The following is a 27724-nucleotide window of genomic DNA, read 5'->3' on the forward strand; positions in this document are numbered from 1 at the left end:
TTTGTGGTGTTGAAACTGACTGATTGAATTGAGTATTGAGCATAGACCAGGGGTGGGCAAACTACTGCCCTGGGGCCAAATGTGGCCCTTTAGTCTTTTTAATCTGGCCTGCCAAACTTGAATAAATTATAATAGTAAAAGTTGTAATGCTTTGTAATGATTTTCAGTTGAAATTCAAGCACATTTTCTACATATAGCATGTTATTTTTTTCTCTTATGAGGTGGATTACCAAAACACTCCATCCATCAGCTCCTGGTCTGGCCCTTCCGCCAAAAACCCCACAAAGGGTTTTTGTCGGCAAAAAAGTTTGCCCACTCCTGGCATAGACTGTATAAAAGAAGTTGACTAAGAGAGTGTGGCGTTACCCGTAGCGTTCAGCGCCGCTCAAATGAGGCTCACGATTTATCCTAGACATTAAGAATTATCTTCAAACACTAAACAATATTTCTAACATTAAATCTATCAAAACACTCAAAAATTACAGAAGATTTAGGATTTTATTTTAAATCACTTCCTCGGTTTCTTGTATTGATTTCTTTGTGCTTCAATTTAAGTTTACATGTATGTCAATTTTGTTTTTGTTTCGTTTTGGCTTCAAATTATGTATGTAACTGTGAACTGGACTTTGCACGACAATCCTATCTGCATTTTATACTGTATTTACTTTTGCTGTTTTGTCATGTTGTCGTGTTTCTGTAATATATATAAAAAAAAGAGACTCGCGATGCTAATGGTTACAGGAGCGAATCTGGAGCGAGGTAGAAAGAGCCGGAAGAGCCGCTAGGCGCACTTCCTATTTGGCACGCACTGTCTAGCATTTTAGTTATGTCCACTCATATATATGCTCTCTGGTATTGAGTCTATTCTTTAATTTCAAGATCAATTTTAGATGTTGGTATAGTAACATATACGATAATAAGAACCATATCGCTAAGAATTCCCATATTTCCTTCCTCGTCCCAGAGCCTCTTCCTGCTCCCTGTTCTCCTGGTACACCTGCTCATCCATAACACGTGCAGCTTGTTCCAACATGCTCCGCTCTCACATAGACATGATTTAGGCCTCTCCCCCGTCCCACTGTCCCATTCACAGACCATTCATCATTGACCCACGTGTCTCGCCCGCCTGGTGACATCCTTACACACTCACTCCTCTCTCTTCCTCTCTTTCTCTATCGCTCATCTCTCTTTCCCTGTCTTCCTCTCTCTCCCTTGCTCACTCCTCTCTCTCTTTGTCTCTCCTCATCCCTTCTCCCCCCTCTCCTCTCTCTCCTCTTCACTCCACTCCTCTCTTCCAGCTTTTCTCTCTCTATCATCTCTCCCATTCATCGCTCTCTCTCCTTTGCTCTCTCATCCTCATGCTAGTCTGTATCTCTATTTCTCCATCTTTCTCTCACTCCCTCCTCCCTCAAGCTCATCTTTCTCTCTCTCTCTTTCTCTCTTTCTCCCATCGTCGCTGTCTCTCTTCTCGTTCTGTCTCCTCGTTCCCTCTCTTTCTCCCTCCCTTCCTCTCTCTCATTCTTTCTGTTCCATATACATTTCTCTCTAACCTCCTCTCCTCCGCTCCCTCTCATTGCCGCCTCTCCCCCTCTGTCCTCGACTCTGTAATTTATTTCAGCAAGGCGTGATCTGATTTACCGAGGACTTAATGAGAAAAACACAGAGTGGTGGAGGTGGAGGAGAAGTAGTGAAGAAGGGATGGACCAAAGTCAGAGAGAATGTGTGCGGGCGCCCTTCATGCATCCTTGAGCACGGGTGGGTGGAGTAGGTGCAGCAAAGATGGAGAACACATTACACTGTACATGAGTTTACAGTGAGAGAAGTATGTCCCACATTCTTCTAAACTGAGTTCCAACACAAGTTTTACTCTCCAGACCAGTTTTGTATTTGAAACATTATTTGACCAACATGGGATAGTAATTAGTCTTATTATGCTTTTAAAGACACAATTAAGAAATATTTCTGGACCATGTCTCTTGGCTGGTCTATGAACGCCTTGGGGTCCCACTGTTGGAGCTAGAAGAAGTGTCTGGGGTGAGGGAAGTCTAGGAGTCTGTGTTAAGAGTGCTGATGGATAGAAGATAGTGTCAGATAATAATAATGAATTACTGAATGAGCCCCTCCGATCACTACCAACACTCAGCACATTCATACTAAGCAAGATGGGTGAGGTGTCTTGCCCAAGGACTAGGGGTGGGAAAAAATATTGAAATACCGATATATCATATAGTTTAATGTGATGTTACAGTATGGATATTGTGGGCTGCTGTATCGATATATCTCCAAGAGTTTTTTTTTTTTTTGTTATATTTTACAAAATTATTTAGTTACAGCGCTGCAGTATTTGTTTGTTTAGAGGAAGGAAACTCATTTATCCAACACATTTGACATTTTCACAGTTTTGATGATTAAAATGGGTGTTTCATATTCACTTTGCATTAGAGGTTTGTGCGGGACAGAATTTTCAGTCCCGCTCCCGCCCGCACCAGCAAGGAAATGTAAATTTCATTCCCGCTCCTGCCCACATCTGCGATATTTTGTCCTCCTCTCGCCCACAAATCCCGCAAGATGGGGACGATCACTTTCTTAACTCTATCAAACATGGAGAAGCGGAAAGGAATTGTCTAAATTGTGCGGGAGATTAGACCACATCCACAAGTTTAGGTTGCTTAATTTTTTTTTGTTAGTGCCAAATAAAATATCCAGTGCAATTATGTATGATAGGCATACATTAATCATTTGTATATTTAACTTCACTCTAATATTTAGTGTGCGGGACTGCAGTTTATCATCCCAGTCCCACTCACGCCGGTGCCCTCAATGAGCTTGCAAAATGTGTCCCACGCCGCACTGTTTTGCGTCGGGTCCCACGGGTGCCGAGCTCTACTTTGCACAAGAATTGGTTTTAAGACTTAGAATCACAGCCATAATTTTGCCATTATTTTTTATTGAACCATATGAAATCAATTTGAAATATATTGTATCGAAAGCTCACTGTGTCGAGATATCTATTGTATCATGGCCTATGTATTGGGGTATGTATCGTATCAGCAACTTCTTAGGGATACCCAGCCCTACCAAGGACACAATGACATTTTCCTCTAGAACCACTGATGCCCCACTGAGGCACCTGGTGGTATTCCCAGCGGTCACTAACCAAGCCCAGTCTTGCATAGCTTTTGAGTTCTGATTGGGCATTCACAAGCGAAGCCATTAATCTCTGCCAGCATCAGTATCGGTGCCTAAGACTGTACCCTCATCAAACCATACATCGCTGAATCCACTGCTTCTTCCCATTCTAGTTACACTCTAATTCACTTATTTTCAGTCTTCATGTTACAAACAGAATCACACATAATTTGGTGCTTGAGTCATGGTGTTGTATTTTTGGAGTGAGGATGTGTTGAAAGAAACTGACAATCCGCCAAAGAGTAAACCGAGCCACATTTTGTTTAGCAGAGATTGAATGAGCCTGAGACTTAGCCCAGCTATGCCTGTGGTCTGAATAACAAGAAGAGTGGTTGGATCTGTAATTCTGGATTTCTAACGTTAAATATTGGAATAACTATTGGACTGTATTCTTCACTGTTATATTCTTTCAGTCACAGACAATACTATGAGCGAGCTTAGTTATCGCAGCTCAGCAGTTCAAACAGAATTTCAGAAGGTAGCATTTATGCCTCCTAATTGCTGTTTTTTTCTCCTTTTTTATTCATCATCCCCTTTAAGACCCCCTCCACTTTCACCAGCATTTGAAAGGATTACCCAATACAAAGAAACAGCCAGCAGACACAGACAGGAGCAAGACTTAACTCAAGGAAAAACATGCAAATTCATCTTAAAATGGCTTTATATGCAATACAAACACGTCCACGTTTATAGCAGAGATGACCTGTTTAAAATCTTAACGGTCTAATTTTATGTATCACTATTTCAACATTGCCAAAGTCAGATTTTCCTGTGTGTTTACCATGATTGGAAAACAGTATTGCATGTCACAGCTCTTTTGATGCATGCGGCTTCACTAGAGCCAATGCATAATTTAGGCGCTCACTTGAATTGGACTGTACAGTGCATGCTATAAGACACAACAACAGGACAAGCATTAGACAACCTATAGATCTATTTGAAGTAATTGATACTGCAGCTGATCATTAACATTCCCCGTGATGCTAACTATAGGCTCTGCTCAGTCTGCAGCTCTGTTACTCATGTTAGACATTAATCTGAGCTTTATTTTATGCTCGTATTGATCACAGGCTCCTGAAAATGAAAGTTTTTTCGTGAGTTTTCAGACTTAGACTTTGACTTAGACAGACTTTATTGATCCACAAGGGAAATTACTTGGACACAGGAGCTCACACATCACGTTATATTACAATAACAGAGTAAAAAAGTATAAAAAATGGTAATAAACTTCTAAATAAGTACCAATAAAAAATAGCAAGAGATACTGTGACCCTGCTGCTGCACTCTCAGGCACTCAAGGTGTAAATCTTAACAATCTTCAAGTCTCAAAGATAATTTTAAAACTTTTTTGACTGTGCTTGCTAAGTTCTAATGTTCCATCAAAGAGATACATGTAGAACACCCCCAGCATGTTGTCGCTGCAAAGTATCAATACTCATTTATGGTGTTTTTTTTTTAGCCTATAGCATACCAGACTACACATTTGTTCTTCAACCCCCCCTTAGCACTCTAGTTATAAATTATTTTAATGTTTTTTATGGTGAAGTATATTGCTCAGTGTTGTTTATGTAAAAAGTGATTGATCTCATTGTGCAGAAACTGGCTTAAGACAACAAAAAGTAGGCAAAAATCTAAATTAAAATGGGGATCACGGTATCAATAATAGCCATTTTAATAGCTTACAGTGTATTTGAATGATTATTTGGCACCAACAATAAGCTTGTCCTTGTCAGTTTTTTGCAGTTGTAGAATATTTGTTTAATAAATAAAGGTATATATAAAAAAGGTCAGTGTGAATGTTCAAGTTAAAGTACTCAAAATGTACCCTATAATGTTGCTGAAACCTCTAAATAGGACGCAATTTCTGTATGCTTTATATAATGACAATGATGAGTATATATTTTTATTCTCATATGACCTTTTTTTTCCCTCTTTGTAAGCTCCAGTTTCCCTTACGCTGATGTAAAGTGATTGAAGAGTGAATGAATTAGAGCCAGGAGACCTTTAATGAGGCCTCAGTGGGAGAGGACCAGAGGGGAGGGGCAGAGGGGGGTTGTGGGCAGGTGAATGCAGCTGTAACATTCCCCACAGACAAACACAAACCTATTCTGCTTTTCAAATCTATATATTATCCATCCGCCTTTCCATCTCTCCTTTCTCTTCATCGCTCTTATCCCCTCCCCCCTTTTTCAGACCCTTGACACAGCACAGGTCCTGTTCTTTTGTGTTAGCGTCCTCCTTTTATGATGGGGTTAAATGACAAATCCATATATGGGACAGAGCTGCATGTGACGGCCGTGTGGGGGCATTGATTTGCTTTGCGTGTTTGTTTTCACATCTTTTCTCAAAGCCATGCGCTTGAGTTTGTTGTAGTAAAATTGTACATTATAAAGGTAACTACCCCAAATTGAGTAAAATATATTGTGTTCATGACGTCACAACATTCAAGAATCTGAGCTGAGGACAGGTCACAATTTAATGGTAGAATTTGCTGTTTAAGTGTCAGTTTTGAGTGAATTTAAACTCCAGTCTAGTCGTCTATGTCCATGGAGACAAGCAGGTGACGTCTCCAGGTCAAGTTATAGGTCAGATCTGTGGAGAGATGATGCAATTCACAGAAAGATTGAGTGTTTTTAAGGTATTTTTGAGCACCTCTTTGGATAAATTCAATGCAGATGAGTTTAATACCATACTGTGGAACATTCCTGACAAAGCAATAACATCTCCATCGACACAAGCAGGTTGCAGACACAGAAATATACATACATAGTGCACCTTTAAATAGCACTGAGACCCTCAAATCACTTTACTGTTTAGATTATCTTTCTGGGAGTAGTGCACAGTCATGATAGACATGAGAAGCACTCATGTCAGATTCAAACTGCTGACCTTATGGTTAGTGGGTCACAGATCCTTCACATTCTATAAAAAATACATTAAATTCTCTATCCATTGGTTTCAGAGTTATGACAAATTATGTGTAGAACGATTCAGAAAAAAGATATTCTATAATTTGAATGGTAAAAAGTCTTCAAAATGGCATCCACAACAGGGAAAAGGTCATGTGATAAAACCCCTGAATAGCTCCATCACTTTTTTATGCTTCTGCCTTTACCACAGTCACCAAAGTGCTGCTAAGCGACCGAGATCGTGAGAAGAATTTTGGACTAAAAAGTTGAATTTCACCTCACACTGTGTCACAATAAAAGCGACTCCAATGTCAAATCTTTTACTGGAAAAAAATTGGACAAGCAGACGGATTCCACTGCTCTGAGCTTTGCACCCACTCAGTAATAAGTGTTTTTCCATTGTCAAGCTCAGACTGAGGGAGAGTAGGCTGGCATTAAAAGTGAGGGCGCAAGAGGCACACGATTACTATGTAAATGTACCTGCAAAAAAAAACGTAGCCCTTGATTGACAGCTGGCCACTGACTCTGAAGCACATGTTGTCACAGCGATAGGGATGAAAACCTTAAACTATGGAGATAGCCGTTTGAGAGAGAAAATGTACATGGAGTGCTTTCATGCTGTGTTTTAAAAGTAAGTGCTCAAAATATGATGTTAAACTGACATTTAGATTTTAATGAGTCTTTGTGTCTTGCATTATAATGATACATTTTGGACACCCTCACCTCAGCATTTCTATTTCATGTTTTATGACATATGTGAGGTGTATGTATGTTGCCAGCAGATTCATGAACTGTTGTGAGGCTGTTAAAATGTGGCTAAAAACAACAACCTCTGACTATTTAGATACAATTTACTAAGAGCACTTAAGATCAGAGAAGGTGAATGGACTTTGTTTTGAACTCTGAAGAGGGTAATGAGGGATGTTAGTTCAGGATGCAAGAATGAAACAAAACAACAAACAACGTTAAGTATATTTTTGATGAGGAAATAATGTTGAAACACTAATAAAAGCTCAAAAAAGAATTCAGTTGCAGCTTGGAGTGGATGTATGAGCCCTTTTCATGCTGCTGCCTGCTGGTTCCGGTTCTCTCAAAAGTGCGGATCCTTACTTACTGGGCCATTCATTCTCATTTATTAGAAATTAGTCATGCTAAAATAAATCAACTTTTAAAGCAGTCCTATTACACAAAATTGACTTTTCAAACCTTTTAACCATGTTATAGTTGCTTCCCCTTCTCATTTACCCTCTCAAAGCTGTATTTGGAGTGATTCATTCATGTTTGAGCAAACTTATTTTCAAGACGCCATATTGCTCTCTAATTTTATTTTCTTAATCAGTGCTAACCGTACGATTCATTCATTTTTGTACAAATTAAAATAATATACGTATAATACTTCCTACTTGCTAGCGTGATCTGCAGCTCTTCACCTGAGTTGCCTTCTCTTTGTTGTGATGACGTTTGCGATGACGTCAGCTCCCATTGGACACCACAGTTTTCCAGCACTGAAGTCAGCGGAGGAATATTGCAATTTATGTTATGCTGTGTGTTCAAACCTATACTATGATATAAATGCTTCACCAGGGGAAGCGTCTGTGTTCATAAAAGTAGATATGTCAGTTGTGATTGTGTCAGTTGTTTTATTCTTTCAATAAGCCAATGTTTGCTTATGAGATCTTCTCATAGACAGTCATGACAGCGTAACTTATCCGCAAACAAAGTAGACCACACAGTCATCCCGTGGTGTCTCAGAGCAGCACACTTCATTACAGTGAGTATTCTGTATGATGTAAACTCCAATAGGGGGTGACTCTGTATGTTTAGAGGTATGGGGGAGGGGAACAGCAGCCATTTGATTTAAGAGGCTGAGGCTGCGTCTTTGTCCAATAAATTATTTAAATCCTGTAACAATTAAAGCTGAAATGTGTTATCAGGGCAGCCCATTAGAGAAGAGCGCAGAGATCACAGGCCTCACACACCCACAGGACCAGGCGCTGCTGCAGACGCAAGACGCCGTTTGATGTGAGACTTTGAAGCTGAAATATTACGCTAAATCAACTTTGAACTTCCATGTTAAAATTAGAAATACTACAGTAGTATTTTGATTCATTCAGATTTGTTATATGAGTAGGACTGAGTAAGCTCTTTGGATCAATTTAAAAATAATTGCTTTATCTGAAAACAAGTGCTCCATTGCATTTCTCAACTTAGGTATGAAAATTGTCTTCAGCATACAGTTTCTATATGTTAACTTGTGTGATGTTTTTCTATAGCTGCTCTTAAAGAATGCCAACAACTCCACGAGGGCAAAAGAGTAGAGTAGAGGGTGAAAAGACACCGAACCCAAACAGGACCAGCAAAATAAGTCATTTTCCATGTACTAAATTAAAGACAAAGAGTTACATACTTTTGCAGAATGATCCAAAAGCATTAAAAAAATATCATACCTGATTATCTCTGTGGTGATGTTATTACCTAGCCAGGCTGGCGCCACCTAGTGCCTCCACTCAATTTCATTTCTCTTCAGTGACTAGGTCAGGAATCGGAATACACTAGACGGTTTGCAAGAACCCTGGAAGTTGTAGACCACTCACCGGCCAATCAGCGAAGAGCTGTGAAGCCATGACTGGGTCCATTTTTGTGGTAGAGCACAAAAGTAAACAAAGCGGTCGAGATGAATGTAGACGAAGACATACATTCTGTGTTGGCAACGATTCCCGAGATTGAAGATTTAAAGCTGGAACAAAGAGAATGTTTGGTGAATTTTATCAAAGGGAAAGATGTTATTGCCCTTCTTCCTACGGGATTTGATGCATTACTTACGTCACGGCCAAAAGCAGCGAATGGTTAAATAAAAAAAGTACCCACCTACCCTCGAGCAAAACGAACGCTGTGAGGACAAACGGTTTCCACGAAGTAAAACAGCCTGATGAATCAGGCTAGTTATTACCTGGAATGTTACCTGATAGTTACATAGTATGGCATTTACCTATCCCTCATCCTGCTATAGTACGACTAAAAACAAATGGGAATACATGCAGTACTGTGAACGAGGTCATCTCTGCATAGATATTGCCTGTAACATTCTGGCATCACTTGCTTGTCTCCCCGGAGATGGATAGGTTCAGTGCAGTTCTGTGGAACATTCTAGGCAAAACTGTAACATCTCTGTTGCAACCAGGTGACAGACCCTCCGCTAGAAAAGTGGCATAGTTACATAAGTAGAGATTTTAACATGCACGGCAGCACTTTGAGGGTTGTCTTTCATGCTGTTGTTATGTTGTTATGATGTTGTTCCTTAGCCACTGAAATGGTTTTGATCAAAGGCTGCGTTTTGGCTGCCTCATGTTTTCCTGTCACCTTAAACGCTCTGTATAAATCACAGCTCTCTAGTGGTGCATTGTTTTTGTAAGTACATTATAATCCACTGACTCAGCAGAGGTAGACATAAAAATACACACTGTGCTGATGGTACTATTCACAGTGCAGTATTATTGTAGTACATCATTTCTGCATGCATGAGCTAAAGAAAGATTCAAGATTAAGGCATTTAAAAGTCCAGTTACACAAGATTTAAGACATTTTTCTATGTTGTTACCTCATGAAAAACATACCTGGAGTTCTGTTTTGTTTCATTCACACATGTTTGAGAAATGCTGCATTATTAGGCTGTCTATATCTCCCAAGCTGATGTCATGAAGCGGTAGTTTTCAAGTTAACAGCGACCTTTTTGTTCAGTAGAGATTGACCTAAATATACAGGATTTATATGTTAAACATGTGGGAATGAAACAAAACACAACTCCAGGTCTGTTTTTGATGAGGAAACATTAATACCAGAACATAGCGTAATATGGGCCCTTTAATGTAATCTTATTTTTGTTCTGCTGCTTACCCATTCACTTTCCCTGTATGTGGCCGCAGTCCCATACATCTCTGTCTGTGATTAGGCCTGCACTGTGGGTCTCCATTGGGATCTATAGCTCTGCTGAGAAAGCATGCACTCTCATTCGCCTTATTTATGTCCATCCTTCCATTCTCTTCCGTTGCTGTATTCATGCCTCCACCTTGAAGCTCACAATATATTTTATTTTTATAAGCAGTGGATTCAGGGTTTAAGTTGTTCCCCTGTTTGCTGTAATGTCTTCTGTTTGCTCACTTTATGGGGGCAATGGATGGGAATATATTTGGAATAAATATCAGCAACATTATCATAGTGTGGAGTCATTGTCATGTTCCGGTAAGTGTCTTGGCCTTGCCTGAGCAGCCAATCCATCTTAAATCCTGCTCCAATACAAAAGGGCCTGGAACCAGACCATAAAGTGAGACAAACAACCATTCTAACCTAGGATGGTCAGCTCCTCCCAAAAATCCCTTTATCATTCAGAACAAAATATATAACTCCTTTTACCTGAAATGAATAAGAATTTTGTGCTTTGATTGTTGATTCTGAAAAATTCTGTGTTGTTTCTTAGTCCTCTGTGTATTTTTTATTTATTTTTTATTGCAATTCTCTCATTGGTTAATCCACCTGTCAATCACGTCCACTGAAATCTTGGAGACAGGATACGGTTTCAGATCCACTCATCTTTATGAAGTGTTGTCAAAACATGTATATTTGGCTGTCTGTCACACCTCTCCAAAGGTGCTCCAGTTTCCAAATGTTGCCAAAAATTCTGATTAATAATCAATAGGAGTAGATGTCAAAAAAAGTGTAGTTCAAGTAAGCCTACCAGTATCGAAAACCAAATATTGTTAAAGAACCAGTACACACAAAAAATGGAAAGGTCATAGCTCCACACGGGTCCCCTCTTCTGTCTACACTCTGGACATTTGGTGGGCTGGTGGGCTGTGTGATAATTGTATTTGTGCTGGAAATAGCCCAGTCTCTTGTGCACTGCTCTCAATTAGTCAGAATGTGATGTGCTGCGCTTTTATGTCACCACNTTATTAACATCCCTAGGACCAAAATTTTTGGATATGGAACCAAGCCCAAGTCGACCCTGGAGCCGAGCACTGCACATGTCACAAAATGGCTGACGTGGAAACGAGGCTGGGAGGTAAATTACTGCTTAAAGCGTCTTTTTTGTAAAATAATGTTAAATTATCACAAATTATCAGTAATGCTTCCACTTACTTATGAGTAACCCCAGACTCCTCACATGTATGGAACTGGGAAATAAGCAGGAATCTTATATTGGTTATTTGTAACACTGTGAGAAAGATGCAGTCAGTGTGGTGAACAATGGAGAGATTTTGTGAAAAAGTAGAAAAAGAGAAAGATTAAAAGAAAATATTTAAGATTGTTCTATATCTGGACAATGCAGCATAAAGCATAAAGGTGCCCTATATAACTTTTTGGTCAGGGTCCACCACCTGCTTGTTTCTATGGAGATGTCATTGCTCTGCCTGGAATGTTCCACAGCTCCACATTAAACAGCTCTACTTTACATTCATTCAATTCCAGATAGTTTTACAGCTCAAAAATACTTAAAAAACAGACATTCTGTCTGTGAGCGGGGTGGCCTCTCCACAGATCTGACCTGTAACTTGGTCTGGTTTGGTTTCCATGAAGATAGAAAGGTTTAATACTGTGAAACATTCCAGACAAAGGAATGACATCTCCTTTTGATGAACCCTCCACCAGAAAAGTACACTTTTAATCAAAAAGAAAAAAAAAAAAGCTTAATTGAATTGCATGTGATAACTCAAACTACGAGGGAAAGTCAATAATCAGGTATAATGTAAAAATGTATCTTACGTCTAATTTAGAATCATATGTGTGGTACTGGGAAATAAGTAGTATAATCTTCTATTGTTTTTCATAGCACAGTTCAGAAGGTTACAGACAATATGTAACCAAAGGATAAATACTGTGAATAGGCAGAAATAAAGAGAGAGATTTAAAAGAAGGCATTCAAGATTGTACTGTATCTAGACAATGAAGACAATTAGCTTCAGTGTCTGGACAATAAACCCCAGTGCAAGTATATTTTCAAGCTAAATTTTTTATGTCAATTGAAAACATGCTACATAGGTCTTGAGGAGGAATAGCAGCTAATGGATCTAATTGAAGTGATTTTAGTACCACAAGGCCATTAAATGTACTCCCTAAAAATGACGTGAACATGGAGAAAAGCATTTTGAAGGACCCTCCATCTCGGTCTTTGTTGTACTGCACTTTTCTGGACTGAGATTTTTGATGTTTTTCCTGTATCTGCTGTAGCCACTCGTCCAAGTGCTCTGATCACCACGGGCGCCACTGATGCCTCCACTTTCCAGTAGGGGTGTAACGATATCCAAGTGTCACGATAAAATATTGTCACGGTATGGACCTCACGGTACGATATATATTGCGACATTATGGGAAAGCTCACGAGATGGTGGGAGGTTCACGATTAGGGATGTAACAATATACAAATCTCTCTGCACAATATTTTCACGATATACATCTCACACTGTATTTATATTGCAATATTTTGTGGCAAACAAAACTGTTAATATGCTACTTTTTCCTCTTAAAATGCCTTGACAAGACTTAATCCAAAGAACTAAAACTTAAAAGTGCTTAGGATCATGGTCTATGAAGATCCCTGTGTCTTTTTTTAGTTCTTGCTTCACCATAACTCTTAATTTAAGCAAAGAGACTTGTAATTCGATATATTTGTGATGGTCTACAATAGGGTGACCAAATGTCCATTTTTCCCCAGACATGTCCATTTTTCACATCCGGGGTTTTTTTTTTAAGTGATGCAAATGTCCACGTTTTCATGATCTTTCATTGGGCCATTAAATTGAGTGGCTCTCGTAGCTCTCTGTGCACTCTGAAGGAGCAAGCAAGATGCACATTTAACAATGACTTGTACAAGAAATTCCCAGCTTTTCATCCTGGTCGGAATAAGTGTGAGGCCATGTGCACAGTTTACAAAGCAGGCACATATGTTTCGGTGTCCAGTGGGCGTGTCAGGGACCTCAAAGCTCACCAGGAAACCGAAAAAACATTAAAAAGATTTGCCAGGTGAGAGTAGCTCGATGTCAATGACGAGGCCCCACCCCCCACCCCCCGCACGGTGTCCTGGTTTTGACAAATGGAAATATGGTCACCCTAGTCCACTATATTACTGTGAGAACTTGGACAAAACAATATCACGATATTTCAGTTATTGTTACATCCCTACCTTCCAGGCCTTTTTTGAGCAGTGTTTGGAGTTAAGCCTCGCTTCCATGCAGCATTTAATTATCATTATGAAATATGATATGGCACTTACAGATCTGCAGTTAAATGTTTAAATGTTTTTTGTTATCAAAAACCCAATATATATGGCTTTGAAAGATAAAATACTTTATTAACTTTTCAACCAACACAACCCTTACATTTTCAATGGAAATGTGACCTCCTTAATGCTTTGAAGTTTAGAAAAAACTGTTGTTCAGCATTACAAAATTGATAAATAAGCAAATTAGACTATAAGAAAGGGGTTATGCGGTATTTTTTCATGTCATCCATTTAGTTCCAGTGTTAAATTAGACTTGGTTTCATATCCAGAACTATTAGTCCTGGGGGTGTTAGTAATCTGGCATAGTTTCATGCTTGTACCATAAAAGTGAACTATTTTGGTCCTTAACAGCTCCACTACTATGTGTGTAGGGACTGTAAATCTTTTTTTATTGTTATTATGAGTTGTAGTTCTTATGCCTTGGACCTGATGTTTTTGCAGCGTCTATGGAGGACCACAGTAACTGCGCGTCCTTCGTCTGTGTTATTTTGAGCCACGGGGAAAAAGATGTAGTCTTTGGGACAGACGGACGGGTCCCACTCGAAACATTAACACAATATTTTAAAGGACACAAATGCCGAAGCTAGCATTTTAGTTATGTCCACTCATATATATGCTCTCTGGGATTGAGTCTATTCTTTAATTTCAAGATCAATTTTAGATGTTGGTATAGTAACATATACGATAATAAGAACCATATCGCTAAGAATTCCCATATTTCCTTCCTCGTCCCAGAGCCTCTTCCTGCTCCCTGTTCTCCTGGTACACCTGCTCATCCATAACACGTGCAGCTTGTTCCAACATGCTCCGCTCTCACATAGACATGATTTAGGCCTCTCCCCCGTCCCACTGTCCCATTCACAGACCATTCATCATTGACCCACGTGTCTCGCCCGCCTGGTGACATCCTTACACACTCACTCCTCTCTCTTCCTCTCTTTCTCTATCGCTCATCTCTCTTTCCCTGTCTTCCTCTCTCTCCCTTGCTCACTCCTCTCTCTCTTTGTCTCTCCTCATCCCTTCTCCCCCCTCTCCTCTCTCTCCTCTTCACTCCACTCCTCTCTTCCAGCTTTTCTCTCTCTATCATCTCTCCCATTCATCGCTCTCTCTCCTTTGCTCTCTCATCCTCATGCTAGTCTGTATCTCTATTTCTCCATCTTTCTCTCACTCCCTCCTCCCTCAAGCTCATCTTTCTCTCTCTCTTTCTCTCTTTCTCCCATCGTCGCTGTCTCTCTTCTCGTTCTGTCTCCTCGTTCCCTCTCTTTCTCCCTCCCTTCCTCTCTCTCATTCTTTCTGTTCCATATACATTTCTCTCTAACCTCCTCTCCTCCGCTCCCTCTCATTGCCGCCTCTCCCCCTCTGTCCTCGACTCTGTAATTTATTTCAGCAAGGCGTGATCTGATTTACCGAGGACTTAATGAGAAAAACACAGAGTGGTGGAGGTGGAGGAGAAGTAGTGAAGAAGGGATGGACCAAAGTCAGAGAGAATGTGTGCGGGCGCCCTTCATGCATCCTTGAGCACGGGTGGGTGGAGTAGGTGCAGCAAAGATGGAGAACACATTACACTGTACATGAGTTTACAGTGAGAGAAGTATGTCCCACATTCTTCTAAACTGAGTTCCAACACAAGTTTTACTCTCCAGACCAGTTTTGTATTTGAAACATTATTTGACCAACATGGGATAGTAATTAGTCTTATTATGCTTTTAAAGACACAATTAAGAAATATTTCTGGACCATGTCTCTTGGCTGGTCTATGAACGCCTTGGGGTCCCACTGTTGGAGCTAGAAGAAGTGTCTGGGGTGAGGGAAGTCTAGGAGTCTGTGTTAAGAGTGCTGATGGATAGAAGATAGTGTCAGATAATAATAATGAATTACTGAATGAGCCCCTCCGATCACTACCAACACTCAGCACATTCATACTAAGCAAGATGGGTGAGGTGTCTTGCCCAAGGACTAGGGGTGGGAAAAAATATTGAAATACCGATATATCATATAGTTTAATGTGATGTTACAGTATGGATATTGTGGGCTGCTGTATCGATATATCTCCAAGAGTTTTTTTTTGTTTTGTGTTATATTTTACAAAATTATTTAGTTACAGCGCTGCAGTATTTGTTTGTTTAGAGGAAGGAAACTCATTTATCCAACACATTTGACATTTTCACAGTTTTGATGATTAAAATGGGTGTTTCATATTCACTTTGCATTAGAGGTTTGTGCGGGACAGAATTTTCAGTCCCGCTCCCGCCCGCACCAGCAAGGAAATGTAAATTTCATTCCCGCTCCTGCCCACATCTGCGATATTTTGTCCTCCTCTCGCCCACAAATCCCGCAAGATGGGGACGATCACTTTCTTAACTCTATCAAACATGGAGAAGCGGAAAGGAATTGTCTAAATTGTGCGGGAGATTAGACCACATCCACAAGTTTAGGTTGCTTAATTTTTTTTTTGTTAGTGCCAAATAAAATATCCAGTGCAATTATGTATGATAGGCATACATTAATTTGTATATTTAACTTCACTCTAATATTTTGTGTGCGGGACTGCAGTTTATCGTCCCAGTCCCACTCACGCCGGTGCCCTCAATGAGCTTGCAAAATGTGTCCCACGCCGCACTGTTTTGCGTCGGGTCCCACGGGTGCCGAGCTCTACTTTGCACAAGAATTGGTTTTAAGACTTGGAATCACAGCCATAATTTTGCCATTATTTTTTATTGAACCATATGAAATCAATTTGAAATATATTGTATCGAAAGCTCACTGTGTCGAGATATCTATTGTATCATGGCCTATGTATTGGGGTATGTATCGTATCAGCAACTTCTTAGGGATACCCAGCCCTACCAAGGACACAATGACATTTTCCTCTAGAACCACTGATGCCCCACTGAGGCACCTGGTGGTATTCCCAGCGGTCACTAACCAAGCCCAGTCTTGCATAGCTTTTGAGTTCTGATTGGGCATTCACAAGCGAAGCCATTAATCTCTGCCAGCATCAGTATCGGTGCCTAAGACTGTACCCTCATCAAACCATACATCGCTGAATCCACTGCTTCTTCCCATTCTAGTTACACTCTAATTCACTTATTTTCAGTCTTCATGTTACAAACAGAATCACACATAATTTGGTGCTTGAGTCATGGTGTTGTATTTTGGAGTGAGGATGTGTTGAAAGAAACTGACAATCCGCCAAAGAGTAAACCGAGCCACATTTTGTTTAGCAGAGATTGAATGAGCCTGAGACTTAGCCCAGCTATGCCTGTGGTCTGAATAACAAGAAGAGTGGTTGGATCTGTAATTCTGGATTTCTAACGTTAATATTGGAATAACTATTGGACTGTATTCTTCACTGTTATATTCTTTCAGTCACAGACAATACTATGAGCGAGCTTAGTTATCGCAGCTCAGCAGTTCAAACAGAATTTCAGAAGGTAGCATTTATGCCTCCTAATTGCTGTTTTTTTCTCCTTTTTTATTCATCATCCCCTTTAAGACCCCCTCCACTTTCACCAGCATTTGAAAGGATTACCCAATACAAAGAAACAGCCAGCAGACACAGACAGGAGCAAGACTTAACTCAAGGAAAAACATGCAAATTCATCTTAAAATGGCTTTATATGCAATACAAACACGTCCACGTTTATAGCAGAGATGACCTGTTTAAAATCTTAACGGTCTAATTTTATGTATCACTATTTCAACATTGCCAAAGTCAGATTTTCCTGTGTGTTTACCATGATTGGAAAACAGTATTGCATGTCACAGCTCTTTTGATGCATGCGGCTTCACTAGAGCCAATGCATAATTTAGGCGCTCACTTGAATTGGACTGTACAGTGCATGCTATAAGACACAACAACAGGACAAGCATTAGACAACCTATAGATCTATTTGAAGTAATTGATACTGCAGCTGATCATTAACATTCCCCGTGATGCTAACTATAGGCTCTGCTCAGTCTGCAGCTTTGTTACTCATGTTAGACATTAATCTGAGCTTTATTTTATGCTCGTATTGATCACAGGCTCCTGAAAATGAAAGTTTTTTCGTGAGTTTTCAGACTTAGACTTTGACTTAGACAGACTTTATCAATCCACAAGGGAAATTACTTGGACACAGGAGCTCACACATCACGTTATATTACAATAACAGAGTAAAAAAGTATAAAAAATGGTAATAAACTTCTAAATAAGTACCAATAAAAAAAATAGCAAGAGATACTGTGACCCTGCTGCTGCACTCTCAGGCACTCAAGGTATAAATCTTAACAATCTTCAAGTCTCAAAGATAATTTTAAAACTTTTTTGACTGTGCTTGCTAAGTTCTAATGTTCCATCAAAGAGATACATGTAGAACACCCCCAGCATGTTGTCGCTGCAAAGTATCAATACTCATTTATGGTGTTTTTTTTTAGCCTATAGCATACCAGACTACACATTTGTTCTTCAACCCCCCCTTAGCACTCTAGTTATATATTATGTTAATGTTTTTTATGGTGAAGTATATTGCTCAGTGTTGTTTATGTAAAAAGTGATTGATCTCATTGTGCAGAAACTGGCTTAAGACAACAAAAAGTAGGCAAAAATCTAAATTAAAATGGGGATCACGGTATCAATAATAGCCATTTTAATAGCTTACAGTGTATTTGAATGATTATTTGGCACCAACAATAAGCTTGTCCTTGTCAGTTTTTTGCAGTTGTAGAATATTTGTTTAATAAATAAAGGTATATATAAAAAAGGTCAGTGTGAATGTTCAAGTTAAAGTACTCAAAATGTACCCTATAATGTTGCTGAAACCTCTAAATAGGACGCAATTTCTGTATGCTTTATATAATGACAATGATGAGTATATATTTTATTCTCATATGACCTTTTTTTTCCCTCTTTGTAAGCTCCAGTTTCCCTTACGCTGATGTAAAGTGATTGAAGAGTGAATGAATTAGAGCCAGGAGACCTTTAATGAGGCCTCAGTGGGAGAGGACCAGAGGGGAGGGGCAGAGGGGGGTTGTGGGCAGGTGAATGCAGCTGTAACATTCCCCACAGACAAACACAAACCTATTCTGCTTTTCAAATCTATATATTATCCATCCGCCTTTCCATCTCTCCTTTCTCTTCATCGCTCTTATCCCCTCCCCCCTTTTTCAGACCCTTGACACAGCACAGGTCCTGTTCTTTTGTGTTAGCGTCCTCCTTTTATGATGGGGTTAAATGACAAATCCATATATGGGACAGAGCTGCATGTGACGGCCGTGTGGGGGCATTGATTTGCTTTGCGTGTTTGTTTTCACATCTTTTCTCAAAGCCATGCCAAATAACAGGCTTGAGTTTGTTGTAGTAAAATTGTACATTATAAAGGTAACTACCCCAAATTGAGTAAAATATATTGTGTTCATGACGTCACAACATTCAAGAATCTGAGCTGAGGACAGGTCACAATTTAATGGTAGAATTTGCTGTTTAAGTGTCAGTTTTGAGTGAATTTAAACTCCAGTCTAGTCGTCTATGTCCATGGAGACAAGCAGGTGACGTCTCCAGGTCAAGTTATAGGTCAGATCTGTGGAGAGATGATGCAATTCACAGAAAGATTGAGTGTTTTTAAGGTATTTTTGAGCACCTCTTTGGATAAATTCAATGCAGATGAGTTTAATACCATACTGTGGAACATTCCTGACAAAGCAATAACATCTCCATCGACACAAGCAGGTTGCAGACACAGAAATATACATACATAGTGCACCTTTAAATAGCACTGAGACCCTCAAATCACTTTACTGTTTAGATTATCTTTCTGGGAGTAGTGCACAGTCATGATAGACATGAGAAGCACTCATGTCAGATTCAAACTGCTGACCTTATGGTTAGTGGGTCACAGATCCTTCACATTCTATAAAAAATACATTAAATTCTCTATCCATTGGTTTCAGAGTTATGACAAATTATGTGTAGAACGATTCAGAAAAAAAGATATTCTATAATTTGAATGGTAAAAAGTCTTCAAAATGGCATCCACAACAGGGAAAAGGTCATGTGATAAAACCCCTGAATAGCTCCATCACTTTTTTATGCTTCTGCCTTTACCACAGTCACCAAAGTGCTGCTAAGCGACCGAGATCGTGAGAAGAATTTTGGACTAAAAAGTTGAATTTCACCTCACACTGTGTCACAATAAAAGCGACTCCAATGTCAAATCTTTTACTGGAAAAAAATTGGACAAGCAGACGGATTCCACTGCTCTGAGCTTTGCACCCACTCAGTAATAAGTGTTTTTCCATTGTCAAGCTCAGACTGAGGGAGAGTAGGCTGGCATTAAAAGTGAGGGCGCAAGAGGCACACGATTACTATGTAAATGTACCTGCAAAAAAAAACGTAGCCCTTGATTGACAGCTGGCCACTGACTCTGAAGCACATGTTGTCACAGCGATAGGGATGAAAACCTTAAACTATGGAGATAGCCGTTTGAGAGAGAAAATGTACATGGAGTGCTTTCATGCTGTGTTTTAAAAGTAAGTGCTCAAAATATGATGTTAAACTGACATTTAGATTTTAATGAGTCTTTGTGTCTTGCATTATAATGATACATTTTGGACACCCTCACCTCAGCATTTCTATTTCATGTTTTATGACATATGTGAGGTGTATGTATGTTGCCAGCAGATTCATGAACTGTTGTGAGGCTGTTAAAATGTGGCTAAAAACAACAACCTCTGACTATTTAGATACAATTTACTAAGAGCACTTAAGATCAGAGAAGGTGAATGGACTTTGTTTTGAACTCTGAAGAGGGTAATGAGGGATGTTAGTTCAGGATGCAAGAATGAAACAAAACAACAAACAACGTTAAGTATATTTTTGATGAGGAAATAATGTTGAAACACTAATAAAAGCTCAAAAAAGAATTCAGTTGCAGCTTGGAGTGGATGTATGAGCCCTTTTCATGCTGCTGCCTGCTGGTTCCGGTTCTCTCAAAAGTGCGGATCCTTACTTACTGGGCCATTCATTCTCATTTATTAGAAATTAGTCATGCTAAAATAAATCAACTTTTAAAGCAGTCCTATTACACAAAATTGACTTTTCAAACCTTTTAACCATGTTATAGTTGCTTCCCCTTCTCATTTACCCTCTCAAAGCTGTATTTGGAGTGATTCATTCATGTTTGAGCAAACTTATTTTCAAGATGCCATATTGCTCTCTAATTTTATTTTCTTAATCAGTGCTAACCGTACGATTCATTCATTTTTGTACAAATTAAAATAATATACGTATAATACTTCCTACTTGCTAGCGTGATCTGCAGCTCTTCACCTGAGTTGCCTTCTCTTTGTTGTGATGACGTTTGCGATGACGTCAGCTCCCATTGGACACCACAGTTTTCCAGCACTGAAGTCAGCGGAGGAATATTGCAATTTATGTTATGCTGTGTGTTCAAACCTATACTATGATATAAATGCTTCACCAGGGGAAGCGTCTGTGTTCATAAAAGTAGATATGTCAGTTGTGATTGTGTCAGTTGTTTTATTCTTTCAATAAGCCAATGTTTGCTTATGAGATCTTCTCATAGACAGTCATGACAGCGTAACTTATCCGCAAACAAAGTAGACCACACAGTCATCCCGTGGTGTCTCAGAGCAGCACACTTCATTACAGTGAGTATTCTGTATGATGTAAACTCCAATAGGGGGTGACTCTGTATGTTTAGAGGTATGGGGGAGGGGAACAGCAGCCATTTGATTTAAGAGGCTGAGGCTGCGTCTTTGTCCAATAAATTATTTAAATCCTGTAACAATTAAAGCTGAAATGTGTTATCAGGGCAGCCCATTAGAGAAGAGCGCAGAGATCACAGGCCTCACACACCCACAGGACCAGGCGCTGCTGCAGACGCAAGACGCCGTTTGATGTGAGACTTTGAAGCTGAAATATTACGCTAAATCAACTTTGAACTTCCATGTTAAAATTAGAAATACTACAGTAGTATTTTGATTCATTCAGATTTGTTATATGAGTAGGACTGAGTAAGCTCTTTGGATCAATTTAAAAATAATTGCTTTATCTGAAAACAAGTGCTCCATTGCATTTCTCAACTTAGGTATGAAAATTGTCTTCAGCATACAGTTTCTATATGTTAACTTGTGTGATGTTTTTCTATAGCTGCTCTTAAAGAATGCCAACAACTCCACGAGGGCAAAAGAGTAGAGTAGAGGGCGAAAACACACCGAACCCAAACAGGACCAGCAAAATAAGTCATTTTCCATGTACTAAATTAAAGACAAAGAGTTACATACTTTTGCAGAATGATCCAAAAGCATAAAAAAAATATCATACCTGATTATCTCTGTGGTGATGTTATTACCTAGCCAGGCTGGCGCCACCTAGTGCCTCCACTCAATTTCATTTCTCTTCAGTGACTAGGTCAGGAATCGGAATACACTAGACGGTTTGCAAGAACCCTGGAAGTTGTAGACCACTCACCGGCCAATCAGCGAAGAGCTGTGAAGCCATGACTGGGTCCATTTTTGTGGTAGAGCACAAAAGTAAACAAAGCGGTCGAGATGAATGTAGACGAAGACATACATTCTGTGTTGGCAACGATTCCCGAGATTGAAGATTTAAAGCTGGAACAAAGAGAATGTTTGGTGAATTTTATCAAAGGGAAAGATGTTATTGCCCTTCTTCCTACGGGATTTGATGCATTACTTACGTCACGGCCAAAAGCAGCGAATGGTTAAATAAAAAAAGTACCCACCTACCCTCGAGCAAAACGAACGCTGTGAGGACAAACGGTTTCCACGAAGTAAAACAGCCTGATGAATCAGGCTAGTTATTACCTGGAATGTTACCTGATAGTTACATAGTATGACATTTACCTATCCCTCATCCTGCTATAGTACGACTAAAAACAAATGGGAATACATGCAGTACTGTGAACGAGGTCATCTCTGCATAGATATTGCCTGTAACATTCTGGCATCACTTGCTTGTCTCCCCGGAGATGGATAGGTTCAGTGCAGTTCTGTGGAACATTCTAGGCAAAACTGTAACATCTCTGTTGCAACCAGGTGACAGACCCTCCGCTAGAAAAGTGGCATAGTTACATAAGTACAGATTTTAACATGCACGGCAGCACTTTGAGGGTTGTCTTTCATGCTGTTGTTATGTTGTTATGATGTTGTTCCTTAGCCACTGAAATGGTTTTGATCAAAGGCTGCGTTTTGGCTGCCTCATGTTTTCCTGTCACCTTAAACGCTCTGTATAAATCACAGCTCTCTAGTGGTGCATTGTTTTTGTAAGTACATTATAATCCACTGACTCAGCAGAGGTAGACATAAAAATACACACTGTGCTGATGGTACTATTCACAGTGCAGTATTATTGTAGTACATCATTTCTGCATGCATGAGCTAAAGAAAGATTCAAGATTAAGGCATTTAAAAGTCCAGTTACACAAGATTTAAGACATTTTTCTATGTTGTTACCTCATGAAAAACATACCTGGAGTTCTGTTTTGTTTCATTCACACATGTTTGAGAAATGCTGCATTATTAGGCTGTCTATATCTCCCAAGCTGATGTCATGAAGCGGTAGTTTTCAAGTTAACAGCGACCTTTTTGTTCAGTAGAGATTGACCTAAATATACAGGATTTATATATGTTAAACATGTGGGAATGAAACAAAACACAACTCCAGGTCTGTTTTTGATGAGGAAACATTAATACCAGAACATAGCGTAATATGGGCCCTTTAATGTAATCTTATTTTTGTTCTGCTGCTTACCCATTCACTTTCCCTGTATGTGGCCGCAGTCCCATACATCTCTGTCTGTGATTAGGCCTGCACTGTGGGTCTCCATTGGGATCTATAGCTCTGCTGAGAAAGCATGCACTCTCATTCGCCTTATTTATGTCCATCCTTCCATTCTCTTCCGTTGCTGTATTCATGCCTCCACCTTGAAGCTCACAATATATTTTATTTTTATAAGCAGTGGATTCAGGGTTTAAGTTGTTCCCCTGTTTGCTGTAATGTCTTCTGTTTGCTCACTTTATGGGGGCAATGGATGGGAATATATTTGGAATAAATATCAGCAACATTATCATAGTGTGGAGTCATTGTCATGTTCCGGTAAGTGTCTTGGCCTTGCCTGAGCAGCCAATCCATCTTAAATCCTGCTCCAATACAAAAGGGCCTGGAACCAGACCATAAAGTGAGACAAACAACCGTTCTAACCTAGGATGGTCAGCTCCTCCCAAAAATCCCTTTATCATTCAGAACAAAATATATAACTCCTTTTACCTGAAATGAATAAGAATTTTGTGCTTTGATTGTTGATTCTGAAAAATTCTGTGTTGTTTCTTAGTCCTCTGTGTATTTTTAATTTATTTTTTATTGCAATTCTCTCATTGGTTAATCCACCTGTCAATCACGTCCACTGAAATCTTGGAGACAGGATACGGTTTCAGATCCACTCATCTTTATGAAGTGTTGTCAAAACATGTATATTTGGCTGTCTGTCACACCTCTCCAAAGGTGCTCCAGTTTCCAAATGTTGCCAAAAATTCTGATTAATAATCAATAGGAGTAGATGTCAAAAAAAGTGTAGTTCAAGTAAGCCTACCAGTATCGAAAACCAAATATTGTTAAAGAACCAGTACACACAAAAAATGGAAAGGTCATAGCTCCACACGGGTCCCCTCTTCTGTCTACACTCTGGACATTTGGTGGGCTGGTGGGCTGTGTGATAATTGTATTTGTGCTGGAAATAGCCCAGTCTCTTGTGCACTGCTCTCAATTAGTCAGAATGTGATGTGCTGCGCTTTTATGTCACCACATCAATACTACGACACTACTACAATCTTATTTCACTGACAATGAACGAGATATGAATCCACCAATATCTGAACATGTTTTTTCTCTTTTCTTTCACAGTGATCTCCTATCATCTGACTACGTGGAGAGGCATTTATCCGAAAAGGGGACTGCTGTTTCCACAAATGTAAGTTACATTTTAATTGCTATAATAAAATGTGTAACTTATATTATAATATTAACAGGTGAATTGTGTACATATTTTTGCAAGAATCATTTTCACATGTTCAAATTATCCTCAAATATTTATTTTATTTCAGAACATTATTTAGAAGGTTTTCACATTTTTGATGAAGAGCTTTATAAAATTTTACTTGAAAACCTTTGAGAAATACAAGAGATATTAAGATTTTCAATTATAATGTCTCTGAATTGAATTGAAAATCAGTTTATTTATATTATTTATCAAATTCACCAGATATTTTCACTGATGGTATATGTATAAGGATGATGGAAATGAAAAGAAAATGTGCTTATTTATTCAGCAGAAATCCACAATGTTTTTCAGCCCCTGTGATATTTTTTTATGTTATATTTTCCTCATAAACAGCCATATTTGTTTTGATACGGACAGACCATGCATGTCCCTGATTGACTAATCCATCTTCCATCTAAACTTGGGGAAATTCACCTGAGACTTCCATCTTTGTAAAGTATTGAAAAAGTGTGTATTCTGGATCCTGGGCAATCAGTAAATACAAAGGTCCAACATAAAATAATCTGTACAGATTAAAACAATATAATCAATCCTCCACGCTGCTGTGTGCTGCCTTTGCAAAATATACAACAGCTATTTCCTCTCAGACATCCCCTCATACACTTTTATTACCTAATCAATGCTATGGTTTTCACAAGGGGAAACATTACAGACCCCCCTCATTCAGCCAACTCAGGTAAAATGAAAATGGGTGAGTTTAAGTGCTGTAATCCTGCCCACGATGGTCCATCACATACAAGCAGAGGGGGGATTATCCTGCGTTAATAAGAAGATTATGCAGATATTAGATCCTTTAAGAGAATGATCTTATTGCTACTCACTGGAACATCTAATGAGATTAAGAACCAGAGGCGTCCCTGGTTAACTCAGAGCCGGATAAAGTGCTGATCAATTGACATGTTGTTCCACTCTTAATTGAAGAGAGTTTAAACATGCTCTGGTGATTTGTATTTGAAGTTTATATTCAGCAATATAATATGTGGTAGTGTATTTCTTATTTGCCAGTAGTGTGTAGTCGCTCAGTCATCTAAGTAGAATCCAAGGCAAACCAAGAAGTTCAATTTGTCAACTGGAAAGAAGTTTATTTAGGTTGAAAACGTAGCTCATCCAAGCTGCTTCTTCAGTTCTGGTCAAAATGCTGGTAGACACTTCTTTATATCTGCCTGAAGGGAGGAGCTAACTACACTGAAAGCACTCTGAAACTAATGCACCTACTTGTTTAAATTTTTTGTTAATTAGTTAAGCCTATTGAACTTGCACTTGCACTGAATGTGGGGTCATATTAGCACAAGCATTCAGGGTCATAATGGGTGCTTTCACATCTCTGGGTCCGACCTGGCTATTTCTATTGTTTTATTTACTTAACTAGTCCTTCACTCTGTTTCCAAGGTCACATGAAAAAAGCTTTTGTAAATGCTTTTGAAAACAAAACAAAAGAATAATAGGTTAATATACTGAAGATCTGCATCATAAAGTGGTATCTGAATGGTTGATAGTTTGCTCCCCTCATTGTGTTCTTGAGCAAGACATTTGCTTTTAGTGTACATTGTTTTATGATGATATTTGTGATGAGCTTCATTCATTCATGCTAGTTGAATAACAACAAAAGATTTCAAGAAGTAGCCATCTGGACATGGTTTTAGTTGTGAAAAGTAACTGTATATGGCATATGAATAGATAATACCCCAATAGAAAGGATTTTTAGTGCTCTGTAGTGGGAAAAGTGCTCCATTTGGTGAAGAGTTACCTTACATAGCACTGTCAAACCAATCACAATGTAAAGAAACATTGTAGAAGACTAAAACTTGCTAGAAAAGTTGTAAACACACTTTGAGAGGTTAGAGTGTCCTTGTTTTCATTTTGCACAGTGTCTTTTTTTCTTAATCTGATCATTAATTACCATCAGAGCAGAGATAAGTGGTCTGACAAGATTACAACACACAGGCAGTGAAGCTAGGACAACGATAAGGCGAGCACGAGTTGACAGAGGCAACAGAGGAGGCAGGGGAGATGGCTGCTTAATATCTGCCGACTTTGATATTGCTCAATGACAGGCAATTTGTCCTATCTATAATACTTAAAGTCTTGTGCCATTTTATGTCATTCAAAGTGATATATAGACAACGATTTAGTTCAACAAATAGCCTTGTCCAAATGCTTGCAAGTTGGTCTCATGTGGCATAACTAAAGGGAACTGTGCAACAAAAATGATGAAAACTTCAATAGTAGTGAAGCCATTTTGTGTCAGTCAGTAAATACTAAAACGATCAAGCATGTTATCAATAATTATAATTGTGTGTCAGTTCTAATTAATTTTCTGCAAAGTCAGAACTATTATAAGACAACCTGCTAATATCATACTAAACTATTAAAGGTCCAATATTACACAAAATTATTCTTGGCTTAAAGCTCACACATGTTTGAGTAATCTTTTATTATTAGTCTGTCAGCATCTCCAAAACTCAAAATGTGCTGTCCCACCTACTGATGTCATGGTGGGGTTAGTTTTCAAATTAACAGCGACCTTTTACTTTTAATTCAGTAAAAATAGGCAATCAAAACAAAACACAACACCAGATATGTTTTTGAAGAGGAAACAACAGTATAACAGATCAGAAAAGGGTATAATATGGGTGCTTTAAGTGTTTTTATAATCTTTGTGGTATCGAGCATTTTAGTTAGAAATTGTTGTATTTTGACATCTCTTATCAAATGTACGTGTTATTAAGATGATCATTTTCCAAGCCCCCCCCCCACCACCACACACACACACACACACACACACACACACACACACACACACACACACACACACACACACACACACACACACACACACACACACACACACACTATAACAAGTGATAATATATTTTTTTAATATTGTATTTTCATATTTGTTTTAAAAGTGCATTCATAAATGTTTTTTCAAGAGCAAATAATTTCCAACTTAATGCAGGCCTAATTGAGGCTACTTAGCATTACTGAACATCAGTAGGACACAATACTAAACCAGAACTAAACCAGGACTAAACCAGAGCTAAACCAGGACTAAACCAGAAATAAACCAGGTCTAAACCAGGACTAAACCAGAATTAAACCAGGACTAAACCAGAAATAAACCAGAAAACCAGGACTAAACCAGAAATAAACCAGAAATAAACCAGGACTAAACCAGGACTAAACCAGAAATAAACCAGAAATAAACCAGAACTAAACCAGGACTAAGCCAGGACTAAACCAGGACTTGAGAGAGAGGGAGAACCCCGAGC

At 39.0% G+C, this 27724-nt stretch overlaps 1 protein-coding gene across 1 annotated transcript in view; it reads left to right on the top strand.

Moving 5' to 3' along the window:
- The window catches only part of adam22 (ADAM metallopeptidase domain 22), a 71760-nt gene that overhangs the window by 11648 nt on the left and 32388 nt on the right, over positions 1–27724 (top strand). The window contains exon 4 of the mRNA XM_055163763.1: positions 24296–24362. Within this exon, the coding sequence (XP_055019738.1) occupies positions 24296–24362 (67 nt within the window). The remainder of the gene's footprint in view (positions 1–24295; positions 24363–27724) is intronic.

This window comes from Boleophthalmus pectinirostris, unplaced genomic scaffold (assembly GCF_026225935.1).
Source record: "Boleophthalmus pectinirostris isolate CB_2022bp ecotype Guang Dong unplaced genomic scaffold, ASM2622593v1 HiC_scaffold_6, whole genome shotgun sequence".
In the NCBI taxonomy this organism is placed as follows: Eukaryota; Metazoa; Chordata; class Actinopteri; order Gobiiformes; family Gobiidae; genus Boleophthalmus; species Boleophthalmus pectinirostris.